The sequence below is a fragment of the Mobula birostris genome, chromosome 9 (genome assembly GCF_030028105.1).
Source record: "Mobula birostris isolate sMobBir1 chromosome 9, sMobBir1.hap1, whole genome shotgun sequence".
Classification (NCBI taxonomy): domain Eukaryota; kingdom Metazoa; phylum Chordata; class Chondrichthyes; order Myliobatiformes; family Myliobatidae; genus Mobula; species Mobula birostris.
Window position 1 is genome coordinate 104,548,678 of NC_092378.1, and position 12,297 is coordinate 104,560,974.

General features: G+C 43.6%; 1 protein-coding gene across 3 annotated transcripts in view; it reads right to left on the minus strand.

Moving 5' to 3' along the window:
* The window catches only part of tsr3 (TSR3 ribosome maturation factor), a 17,606-nt gene continuing 5,309 nt past the window's right edge, over window positions 1–12,297 (minus strand). For all 3 annotated transcript variants that reach the window (XM_072268516.1, XM_072268515.1, XM_072268517.1), the window contains exons 3-8: window positions 9,918–10,131; window positions 5,956–6,149; window positions 5,311–5,481; window positions 4,309–4,369; window positions 3,404–3,605; window positions 1–389 (exon numbers count right to left, since the gene is read on the minus strand). In XM_072268516.1, coding sequence (XP_072124617.1) covers window positions 3,431–3,605; window positions 4,309–4,369; window positions 5,311–5,481; window positions 5,956–6,149; window positions 9,918–10,131 — 815 coding nt within the window. In that variant the 3' untranslated portion in view covers window positions 1–389; window positions 3,404–3,430. The remainder of the gene's footprint in view (window positions 390–3,403; window positions 3,606–4,308; window positions 4,370–5,310; window positions 5,482–5,955; window positions 6,150–9,917; window positions 10,132–12,297) is intronic.

The window sequence follows — 12,297 nt, forward strand, 5'->3', positions numbered from 1 at the left end:
TGCTAATTTCATATTAATATTAAAAATATATTATTCAAACTCTTAATAGGAAAAGTAAAGTACAAGCATGAGATCATCAGATTATCAGCTTTGTGACTTCCCTTTGTTCTACAAATCCCACACCCAAGATTCCACTTTTGAGTGTTAGTCCCAAATTCTTGTATTATTCCCATTTCCGCAGAGTTAAATCCTGTTTCCAATACCCATCTTGCTCCAGTTCCTTCTGTTTTCCAATTAGATTGTTGCACGTCAATTTGCCAGTCCAGGTCCATTTTAGTATCCATGCAGCTGGACTACTAGTTGGTATTTGACAATCTCCATCTTTCACTTCAACAACTATGTAGCAACACACACAAAATGTTGGAGGCACTCGGCAGGCCAGGCAGCATCTATGGAAAAAAGTAAACAGTCAATGTTTCGGGCCGAGACTGGAAAAGAAGGGGAGAAGTCAGATTGAGAAGGTGGGGGGAGGGGAGGAAGTAGTATAAGGTAGTAAGTGATGGGTGAAACCGGGAGAGGGAGAGGGGTGAAGTAAAGAGTAGGGAAATTGATTGGTGAAAGAGATAAAGGGCTGGAGAAGAGGGGATCTGATGGGAGAAGACTGAGGACCATGGAAGAAAGGGAAGGGAGAGGAGCACCAAAGGGAGGTGATGGGCAGGTAAGGAAAGAAGGTGTGAGAGAGAAACACAAATGAGTAATGGTGGGGAGGGGGATGGGGGGGGCCAGCAATTACCAGAAGTTCGAGAAATCAGTGTTCGTGCCATCAGGTTGGAGGCTACCCAGGTACTACTATTATGTAGTATCCTCATCACTGGAACTGAGTCAAGCAGAAACAGGAGCATGGAGTTTGTTGCTCCTGACAGTTTTCCCACATGGTTCTCATGTCAAAGTCTTACCACACAGATAACTAATCAACTTAACCTAGGCCTTACGATATCTTGTATTACCAAAATAACAACTAATTCTTCTAGAGAAACTCACACAAAAAGCTGGAGAAACTCAGCAGGTCAGGCAGCATCAATGGAAATAAACAAACAGTCAACATTTCAGGCCGAGACCCTTCTTCAGGATCAGAAAGGAATGGGGAAAACGCTGGAATGAAAATGTGGAGGGAGGGGAAGGAGGACTAGCTGGAAGGTGATGTGTGAAGCCAGGTGGGTGGGAAAGGTAAAGAGTTGGACAAGAAGGAATTTGACAGAAGAGGAGAGTGGACCATGGGAGAAAAGGAAGGAGGGTACTGGGAGGAGGAACTAACTCCTAAGGCTTTGAAGACCTGAATTCTACAGAAGACATTTATTACCATTGAATGCGTCACAATCCATTTCCTGATTTACAATTGTGTAGTCAATTAATGCCTAGATGTGCATTCTTTCAAACATGTTATTAATTTCCATGTACTTTCTGCACATTCTCACAGAATTTCATGGCCATTAACTATTCTTGTACGTGGCAATCTCCAGATGTTCATTTAAACTGGGCACCAACTGTGATGATTGTTTTTAAACCCTTTCACTACTTCACCAAGGACCTCAGACATCACACTGGAAGGAGGCATTAGGATGGCCTCAGATTTAACATTGCCATTAATGTAGAGGAATGAACAGTTTCCTTCAGTGTTATGAATTTTCTATAATTCCATTGTAGTGAATGAGTTCTCAATTTGGCAGATGAATGCTGGGGTCACAGCTATTCACTTCATTAACAGGATAAGACAACATGTGTCCAAGTTTGCTGGTGATATGGATAACATTGAATGCAGTATGAAAGGTGGCATTAAATTACAATGAAGTATTAATAAAGCAAATGGATTCAAAAAATGAGTTTATTAATTTGGAACATAGGGTAAAATAGAATTTCTAAGTGTTCAAAATCCATAAATATTGAATGTCCAATGATCGCTAGGGGTGCATGAAAATTGTTTATATTACTAAAATAGCAGTCATACAAGTTACTCAATAAGCCAATTGAAAGCAGTCCTTTGTACCCCAAAGACTAGAGTACACGGGAACAGAAATTGTGCTACAGACTTATAAAGCCCTAATCAAACCCACAAGTGATGTGTGAAATTCTGTCCTTGGAATAAATTATCCTTGCTGGAGAAAAGTGCAGTATTAGTGTACTGTATCTGGATCAAGTGCTAGCTAGATCACAGAAAGAGTGCAGAAATTAGGGGGTAACTCAGAAGGTGAAGGGCCAATTAGAGCTTTCAAACTTAATTCAAAAATTAGACCAAGGTCATTCACAGCTGTACTTAGGATATACTTCTGCAATCTGTGATTGAAATCTGGATCCCATAAATGGATAGAGAGAAAAAAAAAGTTTTGTAAAAAAGAAAAACAACACAAAATGCTGAAGGAACTTAGCAGGTCAGGCAACATCTATGCAAGGGAATAAGAAGTCAACAATTTTGGCCAAGACCCTTCATCGGGAGTTGGCCTGAAACAACTATTTATTCCCCTCCACAGATGCTGCCTGACCTGCTAAGTTCCTCCAGCATTTTGTGTGTTGCTCTGGACCTGCAGAATCTCTTCTGTTTATCAGCTATAAACTCATTGATGATATATTAGGCTTGAGAGGCTAATGGGTTACTATCTTTACATGCTTAAGGATACTGAAAAAGTGCAAGCTCTGGGGGCTGGCTGGTGGCGCAATGACATCAGCACTGGACTCTGGAACGGAGGTTCCCGGGTTCGAATCCAGTCGGGGCGGCTCCCGAGTACGCTTTCCATCTGTGCTGGGTTGAGTGTCAAGATCGCAACTCGACCTCGTAAAATAAAGGGAAAAAATACTGCGAAATGGCTGTGTGAGGCGTCACACAGTCTCTCTCTATCTCCGTGCCTTGTAAAGACATGAAAAAGAAATCGTCCTGCCAACATCACATGCACACACGGACATGCAGCTGCACGCACACGCCGAAAAACAAAGAAAAAGTGCAAGCTCTTCAATTTGACCAATTCTACTGAGGCCGTCGTAATGCCTCCTCCCAGCGTGATGTCTGAGATCCTTGGTGAAGTAGTTAAAGGCTTTAAAAACAACCATCCCAGTTAGTGCCCAGTTTAAATGAACATTTGGAGATTGCCACATACAAGAATAGTTAATGGTCCACGAGTTTCTGTAAGAATGCTAAAAAAGTATATGATAATTAATAACATGTTTGATGTATGTGTGGATACAATAGGGTCTTTTAAGAGATTCTTGGATAGGTACATAGAGCTTAGGAAAATAGAGAACTATGTGGTTGGAAATTCTAGGCAGTGTCTAGAGTAGGTTACATGGTTAGCACAACATTGTAGGCTGAAGGCCTGTAATATGCTGTAGATGTCTATGTTCTAACCCAACTATATACACGCATTCTGAACATACTAATTTTTAAAAATAAAGTACCATGACGGAAGCCTCCTACCAATTCCTGCAAAATTCTTCATCATTGTCACCCACAATCCTCTGCAATCCCAGTGGTCTTTCCAGGAAGTTGTCCTTCCTCACTGTTTGATGCTTGCTCTTCACATTCACTGCAAACCTCTGCTTCATTTCTTTCCTCTGGGATACTATCTTCATCTTCTTCCTCAGAGTCTTCATCACTTTTGTCTTCAAGCTCCACAGTTCTTAAACAACATTAAGTGAAAGATACAAAGAAATGTGAATATAACAAAGTATTCTCACAATTTCCATGAGCTTAAAAGTTGCCAGGCATCCTCGAAGTATTATCTTGGGAAGTCACCCCCATTACTGAAAGTCATAAGATCTTGCGACATAGGAACATGGTTCCTATCTCTTGGGCCCTGGTCCCGTAGTCTCAATTCGATCCATCACAACTATTGTGTACCTTCACACCACAAAAATGCCAGGTTGTACTGGGGGTTCAAAAGCTCCACTCTGAAAGGGAAGTTATTGATTGCAGTGCTCACTTTCTATTAAAGTGTGATGAATTGAGTAGTTAGCAGTTTTGTTTGCTGCCAGCAAGACATCGCTGAGTTAAGGTTGGGTGGGACTACAACTAAAGGTCATGGGTTAAAGGGTGAAAGGTGTAACGTTTAAGGGGACCATGAGGGAGAATTTCTTCACTCAGAGGGTGGTGAGTGTGGAGCACTTGCAAGTGGTGGTTGCAGGGTTGATGCATTTAAGAGAAATTTGGATAAGTCCATGATGAGAGGGGTATGGAGGGCTGTGGTCCAGGTGCAGATCGATAGGACTAGGCAGATTAATTACTCGTCACAGACTTGATGGGCTGAAGAGCCTATTTCTGTGCTGTAGTGTTCAGTGACTCCATGACTTCAAATTAAATATATATACGGGCTTAGCCCTTACCTTCCAAGCATGGGCCTATTAGGATTGCAAAACTCTTTTCCTGAATCAACATCAAATGGATCTGCAAAAGAGAAATAATTTGAATAACAAAGTCATTTCACATTTTCCAGTTACATTTATGAGAGGAGGGGAGAAGATGGCGGCACGATGCAGCACGCAGTGGCCACTCCGGTGATGAATATCTGTTATTTGTCAAGTAGGGTGCTGTGCACAATTCTGATTTGATGGAGGCAGACGTGAGAGCACAGAGGAACATCTGGTGAAACTTCTGAAATGCCTGCTTCACTGCCGCTGCTACTGTGTGATCCGAAATCTTCAGAGGGGAAGGCCCTGAGTCCTTGGTTTTGCTTGTTGCTCGGCGGCCGAGGCGGGGGTCAAAGCGCTCGGCAGAGATGGTACTCGGTGTCGGAGGGCTGGTCGGAGGCTCGAAGTTTTCGGACGGACTCAAGAGTCAGCTGTGGTCGGGTGCTTCCAGGATGCTGCATCGGCAAGTTTGCGGTGCCGGAGGTTCATGGCAGAGAGAGTTTCTCCCTTCTACCGTCTGCGTGAGATGTTGGGGTTATCAGGGCTTTGAGACTTTTTTTTTACCGTGCCCACGGTCTGCTCTTTATCAAATTACGGTATTGCTTTGCACTGTTGTAACTATATGTTATAATTATGTGGTTTTTGTCAGTTTTAGTCTTGGTCAGTCCTGTGTTTCTTGTGATATCATTCTGGAGGAACATTGTATCATTTCTTAATGCATGCATCTCTAAATGACAATAAACGAGGACTGAGCGTCCTCATAACCTAATCTAATTTCCCTTGAAAGTGCAAGCTCTCACTGGATTTCATTAGTGTCCCAACAGAGGAAAGCACAGTTACTGCTCCAGTTTACCAGCCAGACACACCTACTGGAAGAGGAGCAAACTCTATCAATACTCGGTCATAAAAGGACCATAGAGACTGTACCTACACAGAACAAATACTTTCAGAGAAGGCAGTGTATAAGATGAGTTTTACCTTCCACTTCTTCTGGCTCTTGTTTCGCAGCAAGCCACTCCTGCTCAGTCTGTTGGACCTCCACCTCATTCTGGCACATACTATACTTTGTCAAGACTATTTGATTCAGTTCCAAGAAAGTTTTGCCCCATTTGAACTTCTTCAGTAGAATATCAGCCAGTTCTGGAAACCCTGCAAGAATCAAACACTATTACCAGGATAAGTCAGTCTTCTCTCCAAATTTTAATCTCTCAAACCCATCCTTATACTCCCATAACCTGCTTCAATTCCTTCCTCTTTCCCATTTCTGCAACAATACCCTTGTACAACCTTCAGGTACTATGTTTCATAATTCTCCTCTTGTCTTGAAGCATAACACTACCATTCTCCATGACCAGACTAGTTCTTTTCGCCAGTTATGCTCTGCTCCAAGACCATAGCAACATTCTTTCACTGTCCTTCCTGGGTACTGCATCCAATCTGCGTTCAGAAACAAGAAAACGCAGGATTCTGTTTGGCTACAATCCCTTCCATAATCTGACTACCACCTCTCTGTCCCCAATGACTGCTACGAATCACAAAGCCCATGCAGCTCAACCGGATGGGAGATCAGAACTGATGAATGGACACATCTGAAACTCATTCAACACAGCTCCTCCAACTTACCCACAATGAAGAAGGTGGCGGCAAAAGCCTCCACACAGGAAAGCTTGCAGGGTCGCCCATAGTTCACTGGATTAGCAGCAACGAGGTGCGGCAACAGCCGGAGGTGTCTGCCCTTCATCCTTGAGAACGGAGTCTCCGTTAGTTTAGCCCAGGAACAATCGATGACGGCCACACCCCGCTGCTCCACAATCTCTCTGGAGGGATACAAAATGCAAAACTAGGCAGACAGAATATTAGACAGTGCAGCAAGGGTCTTATTCTGTACTGTGCCTGTGCTGGGGATCAACTCCAAACAAACCTAACAGCAAAATACTACAGGAGCTGGTAGCTTGAAATGCAAACGTGCGTGCTAGAAATACTCAGAGGTTCAGACAATACCGACAGGGAAAGAAAGAATATTAATTCTTTAGGTGAACAACGTTTGCATCAGAACTGAAAAATGTTATAAGTTAGAGAAGTCATTGCAGATGCAGTTCAACATGGATGATTGAGAAGTTTCCCACTTTGGTAAGAAAAAAAGGAAAGACAAAAAGTAATACCAATAATACTGGGAAATACAAACCCCATTTCCAGAAAAGTCGGGATATTTTCCAAAATGCAATAAAAACAAAAACCTGTGATATGTTAATTCACGTGAACCTTTATTTAACTGACAAAAGTTCAAAAAAATTTTCAATAGTTTTACTGACCAACTTAATTGTATTTTGTAAACATACACAAATTTAGAATTTGATGGCTGCAACACACTCAACAAAAGTTGGGACAGAGTTAAAATAAGATTGAAAAGTGCACAGAATATTCAAGTAACACCGGTTTGGAAGACTCCACACTAAGCAGGCTAATTGGTAGCAGGTGAGGTATCATGACTGGGTATAAAAGTAGCGTCCATCAAAGGCTCAGTCTTTGCAAGCAAGGATGGGTCGTGGCTCACCCCTTTGTGCCAAAATTCGTGAGAGAATTGTTAGTTAGTTCAAAAGGAACATTTCTCCAATGCAAGATTGCAGAGCATTTAGGTCTTTCAACATCTACAGACCATAATATTGTGAAAAGATTCAGAGAATTCAGAGACATCTCAGTGCGTAAAGGGCAAGGTCGGAAACCACTGTTGAATGCGCGTGATCTTCGAGTTCTCTGGGCCCGAGATCATCTCAGATGGACCGAAAGACTGTGGAACAGTGTGTTGTGGTCAGCTAGTTTTCGGAAAAAACGGGCATCGGGTTCTCCGTGTCACAGATGAAAACGACCATCCAGATTGTTATCAACAAAAGGTGCAAAAGCCAGCATCTGTGATGGTCTGGGGGTGCATCAGTGCCCACGGCATGGGTGAGTTGCATGTATGTGAAGGATTTTAGAGAGACATATGTTGCCATCAAGGCGACGTCTCTTCCCGGGACGTCCATGCTTATTTCAGCAGGACAATGCCAGACCACATTCTGCACGGGCTACAACGGCGTGGCTTTGTAGACACAGAGTGCGTGTGCTTGACTGGCCTGCTGCCAGTCCAGATCTATCTCCTATTGAAAATGTATGGCGCATCATGAAGAGGAGAATCAGACAACGGAGACCACGGACTGTTGAGCAGCTGAAGTCTTATATCAAGCAAGAATGGACAAAATTTCCAATTGCAAATCTACTACAGTTAGTATCCTCAGTTCCAAAACGATTAAAAAGTGTTATTAAAAGGAAAGGTGATGTAACACAATGGTAAACATGCCTCTGTCCCAACTTTTGTTGAGTGTGTTGCAGCCATCAAATTCTAAATTTGTGTATGTTTACAAAATACAATTAAGTTGGTCAGTAAAACTATTGAAAAACTTTTCTTTGTACTTTTGTCAGTTAAATAAAGGTTCACGTGAATTAACATATCACAGATTTTTGTTTTTATTGCATTTTGGAAAATATCCCAACTTTTCTGGAAATGGGGTTTGTATTTATCTACAAAGGGGTCTGGGTATCATTGTATACAATTTACTGAAAATAATGAGACAGGTACAGCACGAAGTTGAGGAAATTAATACGTTGGCCAACATCACAGAAGCAAGGATATCTTCCTATAATTAGACAAAGCCTCCGGTGAAACTGCATTTAAGAGTATTGCATGCATTTGAAGCCTCCTTATCCAACAATTTACCAGACTGATTTGTGGCACTGTCATACAAGGGGAAATAGGGTGAACTAGGCCTGTATTTCATTAGCATTTAGGACAGGACATCACATTTACACTAAACTAGGGCCAGATTGAATGCAGGAATGACTTTCCCCTTGTTTGGGCATGGTAGAGTTGCCTTGAACCAGGATACATGGCAAGACATTTTGGAGATGAGAAATTCCTTCACACAGGTAATGGTAAACCTGTGGATTCCAATAACAATGAAGGCAATGAAACTACGTCACTGAATATATTTAAGGGAACAGATCTCCAGACACAAATGGAATCAAAAGATATGGGAAGTGATCAGGAATGTGGTAATGAGATGGATTAGCCAGTAAGGGGATCAACAGGGCAACCCCACAGGGCAAAACTACCAACTCCTACGCTTTGTACAATGTTTGGAGAGCTGTGCTCAGACACGAAAAAAAAATTGAAACAGGACTCAAGAATCTCAAGTCTATCCAAGAGCAGGCATAACTTCCAGGGCCAGAAGCAGCTTAGCAGACCGTATAACGTTACGACAGCCCCAGTGACCAGAGCTCAATTCTGCCACTGCCTGTAAGGAGCTTGCATTTCTCCCCATGACCCAGTGGGTTTCCTCTGGGTACTCTGGTTTCCTCCTGTTATGGGGTTCATATTTGCTGTGGACTGTCACTTTAAGGCACAAGAGAGGAACCGAGACTGACTTTTGGACACTGTTTGAGCTGTTACAGAGAGAGGGATGAAGCCTGCCTTGAGATGGTGTTTATACGAACTCTAAAGGTTGTTTTGAATATACAAGGACACTGCCTGCTCGTGAGTTCTTAGAGAGAGAGAACAACGAACAGCTCGTGAGTGGTCATGGTAACCAACAGCAACGTTATGTGATGGACAGCTGGTGTTCAGCATGCTGAGATAAATATAAGGTCAGCTGGTTGTTAGACAGGCACATGGTTTTGGACACTGGATGAACTTTATTGTGCCCACAGAAAGGTGGGTTTTTGGAGGATCGATCAGTCGCTGTTGCAGTGTGGACAAGGGATGACTGGTGGGAAGTTATTAGTGTGACCAACCCTCGCCTGGGTTGATAACTTAACCACAAAAGACGGTCTCCTTTTCGTGGTCACATTCGGTGACTTCTAAAGGATTTCGGAGGACGACGGAGAATCGACGGTATCTGCTTACCTGAAGAAATAAACCCCTCTCTCTCTCTCTCCAACACTACTCAACTCAATAATACGAACTGAATTCTACCTATCATCGTAAGACTGTATCCAATTACATCCTAAGCTCGAAGAAGCCTGGTGTTATTACTTCCACGCTTATATATAATCATTGCTAACCTGGTTGATATATCTGAATTTATATTACTGTATTGCGTAGTTACTAATAAACGAGCTTTAGTAAATAGCAATACCAGACTCCAGCTGTTTTTCATTTCTGCTGGTTCAACCCATTATGGGGTACGTAACACTCCCACATTCCAAAGATGTACAGACTGGAAGATTCATTGGTCATATGGGTGTAATTGGGTGGCACTGGCTCATTGGACCAGAAGGGCCTGTCACTGTGATGTGTCCCTTAATAATAAAAAATAAAAATGTGTTACCCAAAAGGCTCCACACACATACAATACTTAAGTTTGCCGGTCAAGATCTGACATGTAGAGAACAGGGCCGGCCTGCAACACTCGCAATCTGCGATCACAAGAAGCAAACCATGCAGCACCATTGATAACTGAGCACCACTCAAGGACAGTAGCAATGCTCAGTCTATGGACAATTGTCAAGCTCTAAGTGGTCTAACATGGCTTAATGGATGTTGTGTTTACCTGTCAGAAGGGGAGACGTATGTGGTTCCTACAGGAGACAGAACTAGTCCGCTGAATCTCTCGTTGATGTACAGGTTGCGGACAAACCCTTTGCGAATAAGTTTCCTGCCTGTACATCTTTTTGGATCACAGTGTCCCAATTCCCACATAGCCAGTGGGCACGGGAAGCGGAATTTCGGGCACATTCCATCCTCGGATACCCCATTAGCAGCAGCTGAAAAAAAAAATCAGATACCATGGAGCCAGAGACCAACATGTGCACACACGCACGCGCAAGAGATACTGCAGTAGCAGCAACCGAAAAAAAATTTGAAACTCAAGACGGAGTGAGACGGAGTAACACACACAAAATGCTGGAAGAATGATGTAGGTCAGGCAGCGTCTATGGAGGGAAATGAACTATTGACATTTCAGGCAGAGAGCCTTCATTAGGACTGGAAAAGAAGGGGGCAGAACCAGAATAAAAAGGTGAAGGGGAGGAGCACAAGCTGGCAGGTGGGAGGCGAGTCCAAATGAGAGGTGAAGAGAGGAATGAAAGGAAATTATGTGAGAAGTCAGTGGGTGATCGGTGGAAGGGGCAAAGCGGAATCTGAATCAGGAGGATGGTAGACCATGGAATGAGGGAAGCAGGAGAGGAACCAGACGGAGGCAATGGACAAGTTGTCAGGGTAGGAGAAGGGGAAGAGAGGGGGTGAGGGGCCACAGGAATAAAGGAAAAGGGGAGAGGGAGGAAAAGAGGAAGGTGAAGTGCTGCCTCACCTGGAAGCATTGTTTAGGGCCCTGAAAGGTGATGACAGGGGTGGTTTAGGGGCAGGTACAGGTGCAGCATTAAGCATGGTTGAAGGAAAAAGTGTTCAGAGAGAGATTGGAGGGATAGTACGAGCAGACAAGGGAGTTGCGGAGAGAGTCATCCCAGCAGAAAGCCTGAACATGGGTTGTGTAGGGAATGTGTGCCTGGTGGTAGAATCCTGTTGTAGACGACAAAAGTCACAGACAATATCGTGTTTGATGCAGTCTCATGGACAGCTAAGTGAGGACAAGGGGATTCTTATCCAGTTATATTAATAGTGGGGTGGGAGATGAAATGAGGGCAGATGTGCGGGAAATAGAGGACAGAATTGATTGCAGTGGAAGGGAAACCCCATTTTCTGATAAAAAGAGGACAGATGTCCTGGAATGCAAATCTGTATCATGAAGACAGATATGGCAGAGGTAGAGGAACTGAGGACAAGGAAAAGCATTTTTTCCAAGTGACAAGGTGGGAAGAACTATCACCAAGATATCTGTGGGAGTCAGTGCGTTTGTAAAAGATGTCAGTGGACAATCTGCCTCCAGTGATGAAGACAGAGAGAGCAAGAAAGAGGACAGAGGTGTCAATGATGGACCAAGTAAATCTGAGGACATGGTAGAAGTCGGGGGCAAAGTTAAAGAAACTGATGAGTCCAACATGGGTGCAGGAAGCAGCCCCAATGTAGCTGTCTAAATAACGAAAAACAGTTGTGGACCGTTTCCAGTGTAATACATAGACTTTGTCCACATAGCTGATGAAAATTCAGGCTGAGCTAGAGCCCAAAACAACACCCATGGTTTGGAAGAAGTGGGGGGAGCTGAAGGAAAATTTGTTGAGACGGAGGAGGGTGGGAGTGAAGGTGAACTGATAGGGTCCACTGTCCAGAAAGAAGCTGAGGGATGGAAGTGTACAGGGACAGGACAAAAGTTGCAAAAGTTAGGGTGGTCAGGGCTGGGGAACAGAAAGTCAAGGTGAAGGAGAACATGTGAAGTGTCATCATAGATATATGTGGGAAGGGACTGCACCAAGAGGGACAAAAGTGAGTCAAGATATGCGGACACAAGTTCAGAAACATGGAATGGCCAGGGCAATCAGGTACTGAAATGAGCAGTCCAAGGTGGCTGTATGTGGGAGATCTCCAGAGGTGACGTGGTTAGTGATGATGACAATGGCCTGAAGCTTCTCAGTGATATCCTGATACAGAGGTGGTGTCGGAGAGCTGCCGTCGCTCCTCAGAATGGTAGAGGTTGGTTTGCCAGACTACAACAGCACCACACTTGTCTGTAGGTTTGATGTTTCCCCGATTCCTGTAACAACCCTCAGCCCTTTCCTTCCCCTCTCCACCCTCAACCTACCATTACCTTCCTCTAGAAGGACCTCCTTCCCTTTATTCCATGATCTATTGTCCTTGCTTATCAGAATCCTCCCTCTTCAGCCCTTTGCCTTTTCAATCAATCACCTCATATCATTCTTTTTCAACACCCATCTACCTATCCCCTCTCACCTGGACTCACCTATTCCTGCCAACCTGTGCTCCTCCCCATTCCCAGACCTTTTTGTTCTGGCTTTTGTCCTCTTCCCTTCCGATCA